The sequence below is a fragment of the Leguminivora glycinivorella genome, chromosome Z, assembly GCF_023078275.1.
Source record: "Leguminivora glycinivorella isolate SPB_JAAS2020 chromosome Z, LegGlyc_1.1, whole genome shotgun sequence".
In the NCBI taxonomy this organism is placed as follows: domain Eukaryota; kingdom Metazoa; phylum Arthropoda; class Insecta; order Lepidoptera; family Tortricidae; genus Leguminivora; species Leguminivora glycinivorella.
Window position 1 is genome coordinate 48960173 of NC_062998.1, and position 23454 is coordinate 48983626.

At 39.9% G+C, this 23454-nt stretch overlaps 1 protein-coding gene across 1 annotated transcript in view; it reads left to right on the plus strand.

Annotated features, from left to right (window-relative positions):
* The window catches only part of LOC125240508 (otoferlin-like), a 45876-nt gene extending 22753 nt beyond the window's left edge, over window positions 1-23123 (plus strand). The window contains exons 20-33 of the mRNA XM_048148399.1: window positions 1411-1514; window positions 2427-2471; window positions 6062-6196; window positions 9325-9404; window positions 10529-10717; window positions 11080-11247; window positions 12469-12620; window positions 13197-13351; window positions 15550-15716; window positions 16260-16377; window positions 17902-18010; window positions 19231-19394; window positions 20257-20357; window positions 22344-23123. Coding sequence (XP_048004356.1) covers window positions 1411-1514; window positions 2427-2471; window positions 6062-6196; window positions 9325-9404; window positions 10529-10717; window positions 11080-11247; window positions 12469-12620; window positions 13197-13351; window positions 15550-15716; window positions 16260-16377; window positions 17902-18010; window positions 19231-19394; window positions 20257-20357; window positions 22344-22506 — 1850 coding nt within the window. The 3' untranslated portion in view covers window positions 22507-23123. The remainder of the gene's footprint in view (window positions 1-1410; window positions 1515-2426; window positions 2472-6061; window positions 6197-9324; window positions 9405-10528; window positions 10718-11079; window positions 11248-12468; window positions 12621-13196; window positions 13352-15549; window positions 15717-16259; window positions 16378-17901; window positions 18011-19230; window positions 19395-20256; window positions 20358-22343) is intronic.
* Window positions 23124-23454: the final 331 nt, after the last annotated feature.

The following is a 23454-nucleotide window of genomic DNA, read 5'->3' on the forward strand; positions in this document are numbered from 1 at the left end:
GAGGACCTTTTGTTCTTTATTAGGAGTTAGGACGGAGCAAAATAGCACTTTTTTGTTGAAGGACACAAAATAATAAAACAAATAAATAAATAAATATTGGGACACCTTACACAGATCAACTTAGCCCCAAACTAAGCAAACATCGATTTAAACTTCCTTAAATTAGATCTTGTAACATTGTTGTTATATATAGAAAACATGAAACGGAATAAACTAGATATAATTTAGTAAATAACTATGGGTGCTAATATTGCGACCGATATACCTCCTTCATATTGTAACATAGAATGTAATACATGGTTTGCATACATGATAAATTGATTGATCCATGACTCAGGAACAAATATCTGTGCCCATCACACAAATAAATGCCCTTTCACAAAAAATATTAATATGGATTTATTTATTTATTATTCAGTAAATCGCAAAACATTCGTCAAAAGAAGCCTAACGTACCCCGTTTCCGATAATCCAAAAACCTACATTAAAGACGAAGAAAAGGATTCAAAAGTGAAATGGGAGAAAATGAAGAAACTGTTCTTCAAGGGGGCCGAAGAGGAAGAGCTGTTGTTGCCGGTCTACTCGAAAGAAAGAGAGAGCGTCGTGAAAGAGACGGACGATGATTGGTGGTCGAGATATTATAATTCAGTAAACGTAAGTACCCAGTAAGTATATAAAGCCTAGTGCCGTAGCCGAATGGCATTTCTGCGACGCGAAACAAAAACGAAAGGCCGCGAAAGGTAGTCTGGCTCTGTCGCGCCAATACGCAAGAGCAATAGGATAGATATTATATCTACGAGCTTTTCGTTTCGTGAGCGTTTGTGCCATTCGGCTACGCACGCTGTAGCGCAATATTTAAAGGTTATCACTAGAGAGCGGATTCCAAGTAGCGATTTAAATATTAATATGGATATGACTACTTAGTACAATTTTTTCAATGTCATGTGGTTTATAATAGAAGTTTTTACTGAGCAATGCGCAGAAAAAATATTAAAGAAGAAGAAATTTCATATAAACTATTAAAACAATTAACAAACATTTATTTATTTATTATCATCAAATTTTTTTCCCAATATTCACAAAAGCATCCGAAAAGGGTTTTAGGGCCAGTTGCATCAACCACATTTGACAGACACATCATCGTCACGCAGCAGACGTCTATGGAACTTCCCATACAATAAAATTGAACGAACGCTTCAACGGTGACAGATGGTTTGATGCAACCGGCCCTTAGTTTTATGTTAAGATACATTTTTTTAATGTAAAAAAAAAATAATAAATTATGCTAGTCATATCCATATTAATATTCAAATAGCTGCTACCTGAAATCCGCTCTCTAGTTATCAGGTCACGCCTATGTCATTTTCACTGGATGTCTCGATGTCTCGATGTTTTTTTTTGTGGTGGCAGCGTGCACAGGTCTCGTGAACAAGGACCCCGCGAAGGACATCGCCGTCCACATCCACATCCACGACATCCACGACTTCGACATCTATGGGACGCGATGTGGTGGTGTTATTATTTTCTGATGCCGTCACCACAAGGCACTGTGTGGACCACAGTATAAGAAAGAGTACTATCGTACGGTATGGCCACACCCGCTCCTCGCTGAAAGTGCCGCCCACCCCCTCTTGGTTTCCTCTCGGTTTCCTCACTGTTACCGCCTGTGCAGTGCAGTTACGTCACAAAAACGCGCACAGTCGACCTGTAATATTTCACTCATACAAGCATAGTAAGCGTTCACCTACAGGAGCTTAGACTGTGTGCTAGGAACGCGCCTCTTTCATATATTTGGTCGCCGGTATCCGAGGTGTGGTGTGTTGGACCTATGTAGCGTGAGTGATTATCAAGAGCTTATGAATATTAGAATTCAAATCAATTAAATACTCTGGCATCCTAACTGTTTAGTAGAAAAAGGCGGAAAATAAAATATGTAAAAGGAAAATTTTAATGTTAGAATTTGTAAAAGGTGTGTCTAATATATAGAATATTGCTGATATTGTTCCTCCATCCGATATTGGATCCGATAATTTCAAAACACAGTAATGCTTGGTTTCAAACTAGATTTAAAATAATGCACACATCTAAATATACTTAGAAGAATTTGACTGACTGACTGACATATCAATGCACAGCCGAAACCGCTGGTTCTTGAGATTTCAAAGGCACGTAGGTTCCCTAAAAGGTGTAGAGGAGCACTAAGACAGGATTTTTCAAAATTCACCTCCTAAGGGGGTGAAATAGGGGTCCAAAGTTTGTATGGCCAAAGCCGCGGGAATAAGCTAGTGATTGTATAAAGTCTTATTGAAAGCTTAGATAGTGTCATTCACGAAGACTCGCGCCTTGACTCAAGTAACAAGCAATCCGCGCGTCAACATGGATTATACGAAGTATAATTAATTATTTATTAAATAATTATGTTACAGGAGAAGTCATCTGGCGACAAAGAGATGACAACTAATCTTATAACGGTGAGTTGATTCAGCAAAAACTGTAAGTATCATTAGAACATCAGTTGTCGAACAAGAAATGTATTGAGTAAACATTTTTTAACATTGATATTCAAATAAGAAAATCGGGATGCGTATGTACCAGTACCAGGCGGGTTACCATGACGTACTAAAGACGTTCAGTTTAGGTTGAGAGAAAGGGACACAGCTATAGCAGTTACATAGCTCCGTCCCTCTCTCTCAACCTAAACTAAACGGCTTTAGCACGTCATGGTAACCCCCCAGGACGACGAGACCCCAGGAGAGGGACGGAGCTATGTAACTGCTATAGCTGTGTCCCTTTCTCTCAACCTAAACTGAACATCTTTAGTACGTCATGGTAACCCCCCAGTACTCAAAACTGAATCGCACCGAATTGTTTCAACACTTACAGGGCCGCTGCCGCAACGGGCGTAGGTATCCAAAAACAGGCAAAATATAAAAAATACTTGACTAAATATTATTTAAAAAAATATTTTTGAAATACTTATAAAAAGCTCTTTCATTTGATATGTAAGTACCTAAGTAAATATCAAAAACTTTAATTTTTAATTTTCACTTTTACCTGCCAAAAGTGGACCGTAGAATTAAATTTCCTTAATTGTAATTACCTACATGTCCGTCTTTGGGTCACAGGTTAACATATGTGTTCCAAATTAGAAAATATACCTTTATTTACATGAACATATACATACATAATTATATAAGAAACTAAGACTAAACTTAAAAGCTAGCTAATAATGTCTAAAATAGGCCCTTGAGGCATTGTACCAAGGATACTGGCGACATTTCCTCCCTGTATCGCAATGCTGATACGTTGTGCGAGGAAGTCGCCAGCTGTTCGGTCACCAGTTAATCGGTTTAGTAATTTTGGAGAAAATTGGCTGTGACAGACGGACATACAGACGCACGAGTGATCCTAATAAGGGTTCCGTTTTTCCTTTTTGAGGTGCGGAACCCTAAAATCAGCAAGAGAAGCCGAATCAGAAGAGCCGACGGGTCGGTTGCACCACTTGCATCAAACCTTCGGTCACCGCTAAATTTCGCTACATTTTTTTAGTCAGTAAGAGGTAGGGCATAGCGAATGATATTCCGCTTTGTGTGGTAGGGCACAGCACAGCGCATAATATATCATCTCGCTCGAATCTAGAGCAGAGCCCAACTGGGGAAGTACCTCCGCCTTACAGAAGACCGCCGCCAAATAGCACTAGACCCCACTCATAGTGTTGTGTTCCTGCCGGTGAGTAAGGCTGCCAGAGCTCAACGAGGGTGCGGTGTGCTGGTGATGGAAGGATCTACGGAACTAATTTGTTCCGTCTATTGTCCTTTGAGTCGTCGGCAACCCGAACCCTCCTTGGAACTTGTACACAAGCTTCTAATGGGTTGGCATTGGTCAACGCGCATGTGACACTCCTTGAGTTGCAGGCGTTCATAGGTTACGATGACCGCTTTCCACCAGGTGGACCGTATGCTTGTTTGCCACCGACGAAGTATTAAAAAAAAAGTCAGTCTAGAAAATACTAAAGTTTACTGAAGTAGCAGGATCAAGTACCTAAAGCATTATACTCTATATCCTGCCCTGGGGGGCTACCATGAAGTACTAAAGCCGTTCAGTTTAGGTTGAGAGAGAGGGACGGAGCTATGGAACTGCTATAGCTTCGTCCCTTTCTCTCAACCTAAACTGAACGTCTTTAGTATGTCATGGTAACCCCCCTGATTAGCCTTATTGACTACCCGTGGAGCTTTACAGATTCCACGTAAAAGCAATATGAGTTCTATTCAGGTTCTGTATACTTTAGAATGAAGGTTCGCATTGAGAATCACTCGTATTGTTGATCAATCATATAAAATCATATGGCTGCGTTTCACTTAGTGTTCTGAACAGTTCTGAGCGAGCATTCGTTCGTTGGTAGCATAGAGGATAAGTAAGGGAAGTTAGGGAAGAGTAGGCATAGTTAAGTGACATCTAGCGATAATCACGCGTCAATCACGCGTCAAATAGCGTGAATTATCAGTACCACTACTCGATACTAGGTGGAAACTGTGTCTCGTCTGCCAAAAACTTAATATTAGAACAGTTTACAACTTATATTACAAGCAGAAGGAATTGAAAACAGAATACTGATTAATACTACTGTAATATTAGCTAAAAATTGGTGAGCAATAAACTTTTCGTTCGTCGCGACATCTACTGACAAGTAGCAGTACTGATAATTTACGCTAGTTGACGCGTGATTGACGCGTGATTGTCGCTAGATGTCACTTAACTATGCCTATACAAATAACCCGCATTTACTGATGTATAGAGTTACAACTCTTCTCTTACTTATTCCTCTATGGTTGGTAGTCAAGTGGTATGGAAGTCAAGTGTTTTCATCTGCGCACTAACGAACGAATGCTCATACAGAAATGTTCAGAAAACTAAGTGAAAACGCAGCTTTAGAATCCATGTATAGAGTGAAGCAATTAACCATGCTAGAGATGTGCCCTTTTAAGGGTTCCGTAGTCAACTAGGAACCCTTATAGTTTCGCCATGTCTGTCTGTCCGTCCGTCCGTCCGTCCGCGGATAATCTCAGTAACCGTTAGCACTAGAAAGCTGAAATTTGGTATATCAATCACGCCAACAAAGTGCAAAAACAAAAAATGGAAAAAAATGTTTTATTAGGGTACCCCCCCTACATGTAAAGTGGGGGCTGATATTTTTTTTCATTCCAACCCCAACGTGTGATATATTGTTGGATAGGTATTAAAAAATGAATAAGGGTTTTTTGATAATATTAATATTTTCGGAAATAATCGCTCCTAAAGGAAAAAAAAGTGCGTCCCCCCCTCTAACTTTTGAACCATATGTTTAAAAAATATGAAAAAAATCACAAAAGTAGAACTTTATAAATACTTTCTAGGAAAATTGTTTTGAACTTGATAGGTACAGTAGTTTTTGAGAAAAATACGGAAAACTACGGAACCCTACACTGAGCGTGGCCCGACACGCTCTTGGCCGGTTTTTTTTTTTCTTAAATTGTAAACGGGCGTACTCATGGCCGCTTACGATGGGGCGAGCTCGTGCCTATTCACCCTTGATTTGAAGGTTGCCTGGTATAAACTCGGAAATATAGACGCTAGCAAGTAATTCCCTTTCCTGTTAATCTTCAAATAAGTAGTCTTTTGTTATCCACACCTCAAGGTTTCGACTGCGACCATGCGCCCTAATCGTTAGCCGGTGCCAAGTTTTCATACTTGTAAAATTGTTTAGATAGTATACGTATATTAAATACACCTAATTGTTATAAGTTTGACGAAAGCTGTTACGCCGTGTCTTGCGTGGGCGACGGTCGCGCGACCGTCGTCGTTGCGTCTCATCGCATCGTCTACTTCCATATCGATAAGGTTTGATTTCGTATGCGTCGCATCGCCGTCGCGCGACCGTAGCCCACGCAAGCCACGGCGTTAGTCGTGAGTGTCGTCCTTAGCCATGTTCGACGGAAATCGGTCCACTAGTGGACCGATGACAGCTATGTCAGGGTTTTTTTTTTCAAAATTTAAATTTTGTATCGTGGTTATCTGTTTCAAGATATACGACTCGGAGTTGGAGGAGCAGCCAGAGTTCGGCAGGTTCAAGGACTGGTGCAGCACCATCAAGATCTACAACTGTAGCAAGACGGGCATCCCTGATAAGGACGAGAAACTGCGCTGCGGCTACTTGAAGGCAAGTATTATTGCCACGTCACTGGCTGTTGTCTTGAGAGACTCTCGCTAGGTGGCTGGATCAGATGCAGAAGGCGGTGATCTTAGAATAGAATAGAATAGAATAAAATAGACTAGAATAGAATAGAATAGAATAGAATAGAATAGAATAGAATAGAATAGAATAGAATAGAATAGAATAGAATAGAATAGAATAGAATAGAATAGAATAGAATAGAATAGAATAGAATAGAATAGAATAGAATAGAATAGAATAGAATAGAATAGAATAGAATAGAATAGAATAGAATAGAATAGAATAGAATAGAATAGAATAGAATAGAATAGAATAGAATAGAATAGAATAGAATAGAATAGAATAGAATAGAATAGAATAGAATAGAATAGAATAGAATAGAATAGAATAGAATAGAATAGAATAGAATAGAATAGAATAGAATAGAATAGAATAGAATAGAATAGAATAGAATAGAATAGAATAGAATAGAATAGAATAGAATAGAATAGAATAGAATAGAATAGAATAGAATAACCAATAGAATAGAATATAATAGAATAACCAATAGAATAGAATAGAATACAATTTTTATGGCTCTCATGTTGGTGTACCTACAGATCTTACACTAGGTACAATGGTTACATGGCAACCTGATACTGCAATATGGTACACATATATTATAAAGAAACAGGGTATTACTAACTTGTAAGTTGCTTGAAGATATGGCTAGTTTGTCTCTATATCTTAAATCTATGGATTATGTGTGACGGTCTTTGGCTTTTGTATACAAATTTGGAAATAGCTAGGATTTTCCGGTGGTTTAGGTTAGTGAGGAGCGGGAGTGGCCATACTGTACGATATTACTCTTTATAAAAGGCTACTTGCCTCCCACTCCTAATCAAATCAGCTTCTTTTTAAGAACTGTCAAAACGAATTTTAACGACTTGCTAACATGGAATTTATATGAAATCGAATTGAGTGACGTCGCGGTCAACTCAGTTACTTTATATATTTCTACCTTACTTAAATATTATATAGAAATTGGATTTAAAAATAACTTCTGTCCATGTTTTTCTTATAATTATCTGATGCTTTATTTCGTGCATGGTATAAAATATTTTTTCTACTTGTCGACTGTAATCTGTCTTTTCAGTGTTGGTTACTCTATGGCAGTTCCGACTCAATTATAATAAGCTCATTATAGTTGACTTTAGTTAACTGTAATAATTTCAAAAATAGAACTTTATACAATTTCTATACTAATTTGCGATACCTGGAAAATTTTTTGCCAAAATTTCGATGTTGATACAACGGTGAACGACTCTATTAACATTAATTTTAACTTGCATGAATGATGATATTTCCGTCTATTGATGATGAAGATGATGACTCGTAGAAAAAGTATTGTATACAATAGTGATATAATTAAGCTTTTCACTCTCGTACCGTACTATTAGGCCACTCAGCAAGCTTCGTGGCCTAAACATGGTACTCGACTGAAAAGCTTTGTATTATATCACGATTGTATAAAATACTATTATTTTAACTACAGTCAAGTTCCCTATACTGTGCTCAAGGTGGTGACCGAGACTTCGCTATAACACTGTTTATTAGGTATTATTTATTAATTACTCCTCAATCTGCATTGTTGTAGCGTGGGGACTGAAGCCCGAACATTTATATCTGTGGCCCGAGCCCTCTCACTCTTTAGAGAAGGCCAGGGTGCGTAGCCGAATGGCACAAACGCTCACGAAACGAAACGCTCGTAGATATCTATCTCTATCGCTCTTGCGTATTGCCGCGACAGAGCCGGACTACCTTTCGCGGCGTTTCGTTTTCGTTTCGCGTCGCAGAAATGCCATTCGGCTACGGCACCTGTACCCACCAGTTGGGACGAATCCATTACTAATATTATAAATGGGAAAGTGTGTGTGTCTGTTTGTTTGTCCGTCTTTCACGACAAAACGGAGCGATGAATTGACGTGATTTTTTAAGTGGAGATGAAGGGATGGAGAGTGACATAGGGTACTTTTTGTCTCTAACGCCAGCGAAGCCGCGAGCAAAAGCTAGTACATAATAATATATAGGCTCAATTACTCTTCAGAAAAAGTATACTTACCTTCATTATAAGACTCTTCAAGACTTTTAGAGCTCATATTACTCAAAACCATGTGCCTTACACAAAAAAAAAATATTTTCTCTCCAAAAGGTCACTTTTTTGTATGGTACGTCAGACGCGCTAGAAAATGAGAAGATTAAGCATTATATGTATACATTTTCCGACACATTTATGCATGTATGAGGCACACAAATCTTGTAAAACGAGTGCAAAAAGTCGATATTTTGAAGGCATGAGTCTAATTAATGCACACTCTTTTGTTAACCGCTCAAATATCAGACTGCGATGGACAGCACTGCAGGCCTAGGTATCAACTAGGAATAAAAAGTAACAAAGCCGCGCAACTGACAGGCATCACGAATACAAAACGTGTTCAGATTTTCCAGACCCGTCAGTTGACTACACTAGATGCTTCAAAATGAAGCATGCAAATAAAAAGCTGGGTTTAGGCACTGGTCCCACCGCGAGCTAGTAAGCTATGAGCTATCGGCTATAAAAACGAACAAAAGATAAGCACTCCCGTGCAAATAAAAGAGACACGGCGATTTTGATATCTCACCGCTGGGCGAGTAACTATACAGTATACACATCCATCAATTTGTAAAACACTCGGCGGTAAAATACAACTTTGCCCCCTTGTATAACAAATAACTAACTATAATGTATTTGTTGCACAGAACTAGATTTAAGTAGATAGAATAAACAAGTTCATCTATTTGTATAGGGGCCGAGCGTGTCAGATTTTGTATTGAAGTTGTGAAGTTGTTACTTGCCTGTGATTTTAAAGATGTCTCAGACCCTTGAGTGGTCACAATTTTTGTGTTGTTGCAATTAAATATCACGTAACAAGGCATTTTTTATGCTTTTGTTAACTTCAACTTTCAAAAATTGACGCCTGAAAGCTGCAAGCTAACAACGACGGACAACTCAGTGGATTTTACCGAGTTCATTTGACACGCTAAGTATTATAGATACGTTTGCTTGATCTATGGCATCTGTGATTTGTTGGCAGGCCAGTATAGCGATATACCAATGGCCGTCGCCAGAAGACACAGTGGCAGTCAGCAGTAGCGGCGTCGACCTAGAGAGGGGGTAAGTTAAAAATACAATATATTAACGGTCAGTTCTACCACACCTCGGACACTGGCGATCAAATATAATGAAAGAGGCGCGTTCCTAGCACACAGTCTAGGCTCGTGTAGGCGAACGCGTACTATGTGCTTAGTGAAATATGACAGGCCGACTGTTCGCGTTTTTGACAGGCGGTAACTGTGAGGTAACCAAGAGGGGGTGGGCGGCACTTTCAGCGGGGAGCGGGAGTGGCCATACTGTACGACAGTACTCTTTATTATACTTTTGTTCCACCAAACCGTACATGTTCCCGAATTTAGCGTTCGTTAAATATTTTCTATGGGAATTTCCATAGCCTTTCTGCTGCTTACATTTTCGGGTTTTGTCGGTTAACCAAGTAAAGTAAATACAAAACCAAGCGGATCTATCACTGAGCGGCTGTCTTTAACCTACTTGTTTGGTCGTGTAATGTTTTTTTTTACCCTAAAGTGGCTAATAGTTATTTGTTATACAAGGGGGCAAAGTTGTATTTTAACGCCGAGTGTGGAATTTTTTTAACACACGAGAAGTAAAATACATTTGCACCCGAGTGTAACACAAAACTTTTCCCCTCACGTATAGCGAGGAAACTACAACGCAAAAAATGCGTTTATCACTGCTTCCAGTAGTTCCACAGGTGGTAAATCATCTTTATTACTAGATTCACCTACTTTTATCAATTTTAAAGCAGTTAATTTGACTTTATTCAAGGTCAAATTACTTTACCCACTAGTGGATAAAATGCGTTTTTACCCGCTGGTATTAAGGACAAAACACGTGTTTCCGAGCTAGTGAGGGGAAAAAGAGTTTTTGAGGGTAGATTTTGTTTACATTTCTTTGAATATCTAAACTAAAGGTACAGATTTTGGAGGTATTCATAGTATTTCTATAGATTTGTTTAAAAAGCCAACTGTTTTTTTTTACCCCGACGCAAAAACGACGGACTGTTATAAGTTTGACGTGTCTGTCTAAATGTCTGTGGCATCGTAGCTTTCGAACGACTGAACCTGAACCAGATTTTTTTTTGTTTTTTTTATGTTTGATGTAAACCGGTCCACAGTGTCAAGGTTTTTTCAAAATTTAAATTTTCCCAATCATTCTTTCAGTTACTTCGACAGTTACCCCGACAACGAGCCAGCCCGGTACCTAGTGCGCATATACGCGGTGAAGTGCTCCGGTATGGCCGCCAAGGGGTTCAACACGTCGAGGTGCTACGTGGCTGTGCAGTGCAACTCTAAGAAGCTTAGCGACCGCGAGTCCAGTGTGCAGAGGGAAACTGAACCTATTTTTGGGAAGTTAGTTATGATTATGGCATTTTTCATTCTGTACTGATAGGGTAAATCCACGTAAACGTAACGTGAGTCACGACTATAGTTGCAAATTTAATGAAAGAATCTATGCATATATAGGGAAAGTAACACTTATTTAGAGATCTTGAATAAATGCCATGAAATCGTAACTCGTGTTACTCTTGCCGCGGATTGACCCAGTAGACATATTTGTTTTCGGTTAGTCTTTCGGAGTTGCCATTATTTGAATTTTTTACAGATTTTTCTGCTCTATACAAAAATGGTTTTATTACTTCTTCGAAAGTGTATCAATGTTATGTAGGTCCTAGACTATCTTTGACAGACAATAACGTAAAAATTCTTTGCAGAATGTACGAGCTCGACTGCACGTTGCCTGACGACTATCTCTTGAAGATATCCGTGCTGGACTGTGGGACTATGGCGGATGAGCTGATTGGCAGCACCAGTATCGACCTCGAGGACAGAGCCTACACGAAATATAGGGCCGATGTTGGCTTGGCATCTGAGTATAACATGTAAGAACCACCATCGAGTTTCCAGGGTATAGGGGCTAAATGTTGCTTGAAGACTCTTCTGAAGATATCAGTGCTGGACTGCGGGACTATGATGGATGAGCTGATTGGCAGCACCGGTATTGACCTTGGACAGGGCCTACACTAAATATAGGACCAGTGTGGGCCTAGCATCTGAGTATAACATGTAAGATCCACCAAAAGTTTCCAGGGTATAGAAGCTAAATGCTGCCTGAAGACTCTTCTGAAGATATCAGTGCTGGACTGTGGGTCTATGGCTGATGAACTGATTGGCAGCACCAGTATAGACCTTGGACAGGGTCTACACTAAATATAGGACCAATGTTGGCCTGGCATCTGAGTATAACATGTAAGATCCACCACAGAGTTTCCGGGGTATAGGGGCTAGATGTTGCTTGAAGACTCTTCTGAAGATATCAGTGCTGGACTGTGGGTCTATGGCTGATGAGCTGATTGGCAGCACCAGTATCGACCTTGACAGGGCCTACACTAAATATAGGACCAGTGTTGGCCTGGCTTCCGAGAAAAAAATACCTACTATAATTATATTTATTGTCAATTCAGTATCTCAGATTTCTGCAAAATTGCATTGTAATTCCTGTAACATTCTCGTTTGGGCTTTCTGTCTCTAATCATACGGAATTATTAATGCATGCAATTTGCGTTGCAAGTCCATTATGATACGGTTTGGACTTTACCTACTAACAGAATATGTAACTAGGACATTATTAAAATTAGTTCAACAATAGATTACATGTGTAGCAGGGAAAGTAGGTAACAGTCGATTCGTACATACATCAGCAAACACAGATCGACATAGGCAAAGACAGATGTAGCTCCGTGTCTAAAGTCTTAGAAAAAACGTACCTCGGAACCGTCAAGAAAAACGTACGGTGGCATTATACCTTTGGTTGACTCTCCTAGATGGCGCTATTGGCGCTAATATCATTTTAACACAATCAAGCTAAGAATATGGGCCAAATTGTCAAAACTGAGGTTCAAAAGTTTTAAGCCTGTGTGGAGTAACTCTCTATAATACTCAGTCCTCTTTGCTGTGAGGTAACCAAGAGCAGGGGGCGACACTTTCAGTGGGAAGCAGGGAGTGGGCCATACTGTACGATAGTTCTCTTTTTTTACACTGTGACATAGGCATTGAATACCTTCCTCCAGAATGTAATTCATCAGCATCACAAATTGTTTCAGAAATGGTCCGAATAGATGGCGCGACAGTGATCGGCCGTCGGCCATATTGGAGCAGCTGTGTGAGAAGAACCACCTACCACCCCCTGAGTTCCCCGACCCATCCTCTCTAATCTTAAATGGTGTGGAGTATAAGGATCTCGACTCTGGTACCAGTTGCTTTCAAACAATTATTTAACAGAACGAACGAATTAACGTCGTGAAGCTACGCATATGTAGGTAGGTATAACCATAAATTAAATATAACAAGATCATACTTTCAAACAAAAAAATTATTATTTGTAATTGGCATTAAGTGTCAATTTCGAGCCGTAAATCGTCAAAAGTGACACTAACGCCATCTACAAGTATAATCGAAAGCTACAAGACATTTTTTTTGTGGCGCCATCTATGTGTGGTGGAGCAGGCGGTCGCATTTCAATGTATGGGATGGTATGATCTTGTTATATTTAATTTATATAACATAGTAGGGTTATGTATAAGTACTAATATGTATTCTGTGGTATAGCATCCTAGTATATTATTAACTGACAGAATCGCAAGCTATAACTCCAATATCCTGAATCTTATCTACATCTCTCTGTCACTCAAAATTTGAGAGCATGAGACAAACAAATAACGGTTTGTACGACCATTCATAATCAAGGTGCAAACCCGAGATAGTTGCATAAGTTTCAAGTAACATTGCAGGTACGAGTATCAAGCCCTGACGACTGGCTATTTGGTTTCAGGAACGAAATATACAAATCCTTTAGCAAGTAAGGAGAACCTTTGCCTGAACATCCTGCACAAATGGCACACCATCCCTGTCTGTGGACACAGACTGGTGCCAGAACACGTTGAAGTCAGGACTCTGTATGATCCTGACAAACCGGGGATTGAACAGGTATAAAGATGGATGGGAAACTCCCTGCAGGCCGGAGTACGTAAAATATAGATACCTACTCCTTTAGAAGAAGATACTTTGCCTGAATATATATCTTACACAGATGGCACACCATCCCCGTCTGTGGACAGCACTGGACACAGACTTGTATCAGAGCATGTCGAGGTCAGGACTCTGTATGACCCTGATAAACCTGGGATTGAACAGGTAAAGGTGGATGAAAAACCCTGCAGGCTCCGGCCCGGTACTCCAGTACGTAAAACAACGATACCTACTTGGTTCAGGATTCTGTTTGACCTTGACAAACTTGAGATTGAACAGGTAAAAAGCACAGAGAATCTGGCGAGGAGCCAATGTAGAAAAAAAAGTCAGCGGCATCAGTGGCTGTTCAACTCCTTTGGGCGTTTGATGACACTTCACGCTAGATGATTGGTCGCCATTAAAGAGAGCTTGTTATGGGGCTATTATTGAGACCACCTAGTAACTGTAAGGCCCTCCGCTCACGAGGCTACTCTCAAGCGACTTTCGTCTCATACGCGTATGATACGCGTCGCTCGTGAGTAGCCTGCATACAAATTAACGTCGCTCCGCACACGACGAGACGCGTCTACGACCCGTATGCTACCAGTCGCACGCGACTGTCATTGCTGGTCGCACGCTACTCGAGTCGCATGCACGTTGCAAACAAAAATGGCGGTGGATCAAAAGTTTAATATTCGATTTGTCCAAGAAGTGGAAAATTATCCGTGTTTGTATAATTATAAGCTGCCAGAATATATGAGAAAAGATGTGGTGGAAAAGGCGTGGAATGATATTGGCAAAAAAATGAATATGACAGGTCAGTATAGGTATTATATTTTGTTTTTATGAAATGAAGGGTTTATTACCTACTATTATTACATTAACCTACTACAAACTATGAAGGGGTGAGTGATAAATAACGTCACGATTCAAAATTCATCGTGTTTCGCCTTCTAAATAGTACTACCTAGCTAATAGTAGTAGGTAGGTATACCACCCAAATATTACGTAACTTGAAAACATGTTTTTTTGTTTGTGTAGATATTTTGCTGTTTTTAGTGTAATTTGGTAGGTTTAGGTCTAAAACGAATGGAACAATATAATTTTTGTAACTAAGGTAATCGGTTTAGAAGTTATTAGTGATTTTTGGTACTTTCGGTTTTAGTGATAGAAGGTTGCACAATAATTAAACTACGAGAGAATCGAAGCGTTATTTATTTTTATATAAACCCTAAACTACATTTATACACAATAATTTGACTGCCAAGGAAGTGAAGCATGTGGGGTTATTAGATAGTTAGCAAGATAATTTCTCAGATTTTGTGGTGATGAAACTGGAGATATCTGAAGACGCTCAGGTGTTAAAATGGGGCCTTTTGATTGTTGAGTTTCGAATTCTCGAGGTCTGTACGGTATACCTTCTCTTTTACGTACGTAATTGTGCAAAATACAGACAGCTTTAACATATTTCCGTTTATTTCTATTTCTATATAATACGTAGAGAAGAACATTGTCTTCGTCGCTAGAGTCCGACATCTTGTACGCACGAATGTTGCACTGCAAATGATAAAAATCGTCTCAGTTGCGTAGCACTGTGTGCGGAAACGAGTAGCATACCAGTATGCAACCATGAATTGCATTGCAATCGCGTCGCTTGAGAGTAGCCTCGTGAGCGGAGGGCCTAAGACCAAGTGTATCTTATCCCCGTAATGTGTATATCCGACAAATGATCTCGCCGGAAGATCAGCGCTGACCTTATAGTTAACATTATGCTGAGGCGAGACCATTTTGTGGTAAACTATTTTATTGATACTGTGTTTTGTTTTATTTTATTTTAACTATTAAAATTGTTTGTATTGTTGTATTGCTTTGAATGTGTTTGTACTGTTATGCTTGTTTATCACGAATTGAATTGAATAATGGCTGCAACAGAATGACTCCCAAGTTTCGGAAAGAGTTTCCAAGAGGTTCACGTCCAGTTCCAATATAGGATTTTCAACAGCTATCTCCTCAAAGGAATCCAAGTTTGTTAAGAATCAGAATGGAAAGGGACAGCTTAGGACTCTGTGTAGCTTTTGTAAAGACAGTCTTCGAATTCGTTCTCCTACACATAAAAAACCTCGTACTACAGGTCTTCACCTACCTGTATGTGTATTTAATTTAGGCATTTTTTTAAGGGTAAGCTCCACATGTGGGTGGACATGTTCCCTCTGGACTCGCGGCGGTCCATCCCGAGTCCCGTGTCCATCCGTCCCCACCCTGACGAGTACTTCGAGCTGCGAGTGGTGGTGTGGGACGTGCAGGGCCTGAAGGTGGCCAAGGGAGCTAACATTTATGTCAGAGCGTGAGTTGAGCTTTCTTCTCTGTTGCTCCACATGTTTGGGCGTTTTTTTCTGCAAATTGAATTGACATTAATTTTAAATTGAGTCTTGTTAGAAACTTTTATACACGGTGTAACATGAGCAACCCGAAAGATTTTAACCACGCATTTCTGAGGGCAAAATAAAAATAAAATGTGATGACGTCAAGCCAATTCCGCCAATTTTTTTTTTTTACTATACGTAAAAGTGGTACTTACTTAAAATAAAAATTTACAATTTTTTACTAAAAAAATACTTTTTTGCAAAGAGTTACTAGTTACTTTTTGATATCTATCAACGAGGATAGTTAGATTATGTCCGATAACCGCATCATTGCCATCAAAACAGCGTTTTGTTCTGAGAAATAATAAGTAATTGATTATAACTCTGAAAGTAGACGAAATCCAGAAAGTTTATACTTATGACATTTTACTCTTCCAATATCATGAGGAATACTCTGTTAAAATTATTCGGTTTCCCCATGTTACACCGTGTATTGGTCATAAAATAGTACCTATATTTTGTAGATGGATCGGGCCTAGTGACGAAGCGCAGGACACTGATGTCTACACGACCACGAACGGAGAGGGACGCTTCAGCTGGAGAATGGTCTTCCAGTTTCAATACAAGCATACGGAGAGGAAGGTCAGGTGCCAACATCTTATTAGCAACCGGAGTAGAATGCTTGGCTCTGTGACGTAATTTAAAACACCCTATAATGGACGGTGATGCCATTATGGACAAAAGAACACAAATACTTAAAAATAAGTATCTTAAATTAGTTTCTAAAAACTGACGGCAATGTACCATAAACTAGAGTTGTAGAGCTGTTTCATTTTGAAGTTTCAATTAATTCTGTTATTTCTGAAGGATTTGGCGACAAGATAAAATTCACCAGTTTATTGAAAAAAATATCAAGCAGAATTCTTAGTAATGTTGCTAAGAGAGTTGAGTTCGTTTATAAAATAATAAAAAAATAATACTCGGTGTAAACTTGAATGAGTTTTACTTACTTTTGCGAGTGTCCATTACTGGAACCGAAAAACTGCGTACCTCCTATGATGGACAAGGAACAAATTTCAAAACCAAAATTTACAGGAAACAATCCTATGTTAAAATAACCCAAACTAATTTTATTTTTGGTATATAAAATAGTCTCATTGAGTATCAGTTGGCTTTAAAAGTAAAATTTTAAACTTATTTCATTGTCCATAATGGGGGATCCATTACTGGAGAACTGCCGTCCATAATTGGAGAAAAAACACCTGGTTTAAATTTGTTAACTGTGAAGAAACCAATAAGAGTATCTATTCTGCAATACGCTTGAAATGTAAAAGAAGGATATAGGACATTCAAGATTTAACACGCTTAGCGGTAAAATTTTTACATTTATCAGTGAAATATCAAAAACAGGTGAAAATTTTTCTTAAACTGTCCATGATTGGGTCCGTTACATTAATAATTTAGTCTATTTCAACAATACGTACAGTCAACCAATGAGAAGGCTCAATGGAAGGTTATGACAGGTGGCGCCACTTTAAGACGTCTTTTGCACAGATAAAGAATAAGACTGCTTCTTACTTTATATGTAGGTTTACGTACATTATCGGACCATGCCAATATCATTTCATGAGAGCAAGAAAAAATGTTTTTTTCTCTCCCTCACATATGTAATAACGTTTACCGGTAGTGTGTACCTAAGTGACCGGTTGTAAATGACAGTGACACGCCTACGCATTTGCTCAAGCGCCGCCTGGCGGCATAAAAAGTCAGTAGGCCTCCTCATTGGCTCAATAGCCTCTAATAATACGAATCGCAGATTTATATTTTATCAGAAAGTATAGCCTGCAGGGTTAGCACATGATTGCCGCGAGATAGACTACCCGTCTTTATGTCATTAATACAGTTAGAAGAAGACGTGTCATCTATCTCGCAGCGACATAATATCTCGGCAATCATGTGCTAGGCCTACTGATCCACACAGAGCGAGGCACGTCGCGAACCAAAGTGCTTACGCGGCAAACGGCCAATGTAGACGTGCCGAGGCCTAGGCAGGTCGCTAGGTCGAGACACGTCTATATTGCACGTTTGCCGCGCGAGAAATTGCCTCGCTCTGTGTGGTCCCTGGTATTCACTTTTAAATATGAACATTGTCGTAAATAATTACAGTTGGTGCTCCACGATAAGGGTCCGTTTACGGAGGTCACCGAGCTGTTCCCGCCTATCCTCGTGGTCCAGGTCTTAGATATCGATGCTCCATCTCTTCAAGACTTTATAGGTACCTATACGACACCTACATACCTGCAGCCTGGCAAAAAAACAGTAGATTTGGAACTTTTTTTCTTAGTCACACTTACTTTTCTCATACAAAAGTGACTCAAAAGTTGCCACATTCAAAACGGCTTACATAGACAGTGGTAACCCTATGTATTTCTACTCTTTTTTTGCCAGGCTGTAAGCTGCTTTCTAGCAATACCACATTGTCTGTCTCTGAAACACATTCTTTGTACGGAAACTATCAGTTATGTGTAATATTAAATATACTTACATACATACATACATACATACAATCACGCCTAAGCAGAATAAGCAGAACACATGAAACTACTAAAGCTTCAGTGCCACTCTTGGCAAATAAGGGGTTGAAAGAAAACGAAACTGTGACAAATATACCTTCTAAATACCTACGGCACTGTTATTATGTGTACTTATTTATATATATATTTTATTTGTATATTTATTCATATAGTTATTTATCTATGTGTATGTATGTTTATGTATTTTTTATTTTTAGTCTGTATTGTGAGATGTTTATTTCTTCAATTTTGCTGACACCTAATGACATAATGTAAATTTATCAATTTCCACTACCTTAAGGTTGTCTGGAAGAAATCGCTCTTTAAGCGATAAGGTCGCCTGTTGTTTACCTTTGTTCGTGTGGATTTTTTATTTTGTATTGTTGTTTTCTATCAAGGTGTGCAATAAAGAGTATTTGTATTGTATTGTAAATATACGTATTCTATCTATTTATCTCTCAATTTGTCGTTGTGAAGGTACAGCAAGGTGGAGTGTACAAGTTTCTAATGGGGTGGCAACGCGCATGTGACACTCTTTGAGTTGCAAGCGTCCATAGGTTACGGTGACCGCTTTCCATCAGGCGGGCCGTATGCTTGTTTGCCACTGACGTAGTATAAAAAAAAAACTCCGTATAGACGGATAAAGTCTAAGAAAAAAATGACCTCAAAGCCATAGAGAAAACGGTACGGTGACCTAGATGGCGTTACACCTTTGGCGAACGCTCGGCTAGATGGCGCTAATATTACTATTTGACATTTTAACACATATGAAGTTAACAATATGGGCCAAAATTGTCAAAACTGAGGTTCAAAAGTTTTAAGCCTGTGTCGAGAGATGGGAGTCTATGCACTGTGATTGATTACACATTTTACTTTGACAGTAACTCTCTATAATACTCGATCCCCTTTGATTATTGTGAAGGTATGGTGACCCTGGACCTGTCGGGCATGCCTCGCGGCTCGCGGTTACCGCACCACGCGAATGTAACCAACTCGCGCAAAGTGAACATGTTTTCGGTGCGCAACTCGCGCGGATGGTGGCCGCTCAGGATGGTCGATCGGAACTCGGGCAACTATTATTTTGCTGTAAGTTCTTTGCTGATTTTAAAGACTTGTTTTTAGAGTTCCGTAGTCAACTAAGGAACCCTTATAGTTTCGCCATGTCTGTCATCGGGCCCAAGAAAGCGAATGCAGATAGGGCCGGTTGCATCAAACCAAGTTCCATAGACATCTGCTGCGTGACGATGATGTGTCTGTCGAATGTGGTTGATGCAACTGGCCCCTTACTCGAGAACTTTAATTGAAAGTGTGAAGGGAAAGTGTGACCAAATGTGATGGTTTAGTAACCAACACCTTGGCTTTAATTCAAGCTAACTACTTGTATACAATTCACATGAAATTGGCATTTAGTTTTCGATCTTGTGTCAAAAACAAAACTCATCCATTACAAAGACAATTTCATTTTATTATTTAATTTAATTCATATGTGGATTAGAAGTATTCGAGTAACTTAAGAGAACGTAGTTCTTGAACTTTACTACTTCATGTGGTCATCATCGTCCTCCTTGCATTATCGGTGTTATCGCGGCATTTGCCACGGCTCATAAGAGCCTGGGGTCCGCTTTGACAACTAATCCCGAGATTTGGCGTAGGCACAAGTTTTACGAAAGCGACTGCCATCTGACCTTCCAAGCCGAAGGGTAACTAGGCCTTATTGGAAATAGTCCGGTTTCCTCACGATGTCTTCCTTCACCGAAAATCGGCTGGCAAATATCAAATGACATTTCGCACATAACTTCCGACAAAAATGGTACGAGTCAGGGTTCGAACCCGCGACCTTTGGATCGAAAGTCGACCGCTCATATCGCTAGGCCACCAGCGCTTTTTACGACGGCGTCATGTGGTTTTAGCCAATTTTTCATGATTTCCATCCAAATTTTTTGTCCAGGGTATGATAGAGCTGGAGATATCGCTGCTGCCTCAGGAGAAGGCTCTACTGATGCCCGTAGGTCTTGGGAGGGACCCGCCAGCGCCTCTGCCGGATCCAAAGTAAGTTCAAGTTTATAATTTATACCCGCCTAGCGGGTTCTCTGATCTGAACAAAGTATACGAGTACCCGGCGGGTTTTTGGCTACGAAAGTGTTAAACCACCTTGCAAAATAAGCTAAATTACACCAGATTCTATTTACAGTGTGGTGTTCCTGCCGATAAGTATACTTAGTTGATGTGAGCATGTCAAATTAAATACTTAGGGCCGGTTGCATCAATTGTATGGGAATTTCCATAGACGTATGCTGCGTGACGATGATGTGTCTGTCAAATGTGGTTGATGCAACTGGCCCTTAGCCAACATACCAATCGTTGAAGTTCCGTAGCGTAGTGCACTCGTAATTGTCGCAGGGAAATGGCCAAAACAGAGATTTGATTTATTTTATCAAATCCCTAAACAAAATTAATGAAATGACGAAACGTGGCGTGTCTATTGGCCGATTTTGTGATTTCACTAAACAGAGTCAGGGATTTAGTCAAACGACTGAGATTTTCTTGAGAAATTGATAATAGGGCGAATCAACTTTTTGACCGACATTTTTGGTGTCTCTGGCGTTACTCAAAATGTCTCTGGAGTTACCAAGAAATCGAACTTCTAATGAACAAAGTTTCAGTTTATTGGATTTAACAGTTAGGGTTATGTTTTAATATACAGGGTAAAGTGAAAAATACCAATAAAATTCATTATTTAAGGGTGAAATTTTATAACTATGTTAAGAATGTGCGGATAGATTTGAGTCGGTCAAAAAGTTGATTCGCCCAATAAATAAATTCTTTATTTGCAAAAAATACGGTACAACAAGGTATGTCACTGTGCAGGAATTTTACCATTGTCAGATTCCTGTACACTGTACAGTGACATATTTTGCTGGCTAGGCATGCAAAATGTGGTCTTAATCTAAAATACATTGCATGTATAAGTGGACAAGACATAGGTTGGGGATGAAATGGATTCGCCATTTTGACATCCTGCGTGATTTCAGGTCATTCTACTCGAAAACAAGATTTTCTGACTTTTAAGGTATGAAGGCATAAAGTTCAATATGTCAGTGATTGTTTTGACATGCAGTAAGGTTTTTTTTTTAATAATTAACTTAAAATTAAATCCTAAAACCCTAAAGACTAAACCTAATACACGCAAGTTATAATTAAATATAAAAACCTCCCTTAGATCCCCTGCCTCCGGCATAGACCCAAGAATGCTTGCGGCGTTTCCCCTTTGCACCGCCAGACTCAACCTCTGAGCAAAGAAGGAACCGGCTCTTTGGTCCCCTGAGACGCCTTAAGGCGTTCCGACACCTTTTTAATAAAATTTTTGGTGTCAGACGACCAAGGACCCATAGCTTTCCAATGCAAGCGCCGCAAACTCATAATCGTTTACTAAGAAAGAGTATTTGCGGCGCTTTAACGTTTGGGCTTGGTCGGCGGCAGACCCAGGATTCCTAGCCGAGCCCTCCAAGTGGAACGGAGCCAAAGTGTCGACGCAGGTGGCGTCCCACGCCAAGGCGCGGCCCAAATTCCAAGGCACGAGTGTGCACCCATCGGGTCTCTTGCCATCCACGGCAGAGAGACCCGATGGCTTCAAGTCGCGGGAAGAGCGGCGGTGGAGAGAGCACGTCTTACGAGGTCATTTATCGTGGCATGCCTGTAGAGTCGACTTGAGCTCTGTTGACAATGTAGGCCAGTAAGGTTTGAAGTCACTACATCGCTGACAGCGTTTTCGGTGGCCAAAATAAATAAAAAATTACACACTTTTTTAATCGAAAATACGTAGTCATCATACACTTTTAATACCCAAACTCTATAAATACCTATTGTTTTTTTTATGTCAAATACTACAAAAGACTATCATTTATTGTCCCAAATTCGATATGAATCTAGTAGCCTATTGGCTAGGCACACTGTCATTATAAGACATACAGAAATAATTGTTTTAAAAATCCATATACTTAAATATCTAAAAAAATATACTATCGTCTCTTTCAGCCACGAAGCGCAAGGCTCACGAAGCAAACTCCAAAGTTCACTGGTCTACTTCGGACCGACCACGCGGTTCCTAGTCGCCCTCGGTTTTATACTGCTCGGGTTGTGTCTGTACTGGCAACTGCCTGTCATAGTAGTTAGCGTTTTACCTTCTTCGGACACATAGCCTATGCGTTAAGTAGCCCTTGTCAACGACAGCCGGCTCAGCCGAAGTGACAATGAGGAGGCACACTCAAAGTTTATGACAGATGGCGCCACCTTATTAGTCCATTGCACAGATAAAGAATTTCATACGTGAGAGCGTAATGATTTTTTTTTCACTCTTACATATGGATGACCGTGACATGCCTAGATTGTCGGGATAAATGTCAGTGTGCCTCCTCATTGTTGATGCTACCTGGCGGTCGAAATGCAGTCTGATTCTATCGCGCCACTGCAGAAGAGCGATATTAGTTAACCTGTCACACACATGCATATTTTTGTTAACTCATTCGTGCCATCTCTTGTGAATCGAGCTGCTACTGTAGGGGGCAGCACTGAAGCCTTATATTTGGCGCGAGGTAAATGTGAAGTTTTTGCTTCCGATGTAGCCCACAAGATGGAACCTCATATGCACAGAAAAACGTACAGGAGCGTAGATAGCTTGCTTTGGCATAAAGTTGCAATGTGCAAGTTCATGTCACCGATTCTGGCCGCTAGATGGCATACCCTCCAACGCTCGGACCCTATAGGCGCTGGTCCCACCGCGTGCTAGTAAGCTATGAGCTATCGGCAAGCTATCGGCTATAAAAACGAACAAAAGATAAGCACTCCCGTGCAAATAAGAGACACGGCGATTCTGATAGCTCACCTGGCTCACTGGGCGAGTAACTATAAACATCGCCGTGTCTCTTTTATTTACACGGGAGTGATTATCTTTTGTTCGTTTCATAGCCGATAGCTCGCGATGGGACCAGTGCCATAGGACATTCAGGTCTCTAGCTCTGGTACTTTTCTTACAAAGAATTTATTTCAAACCAATTTATAATTTCATATGTGTATTGTATCTGTATAAGTGTTTTAATAGTTGTGAAGTTATTGTTTTGTAGATATCATGTTATCAAATAAATCATTT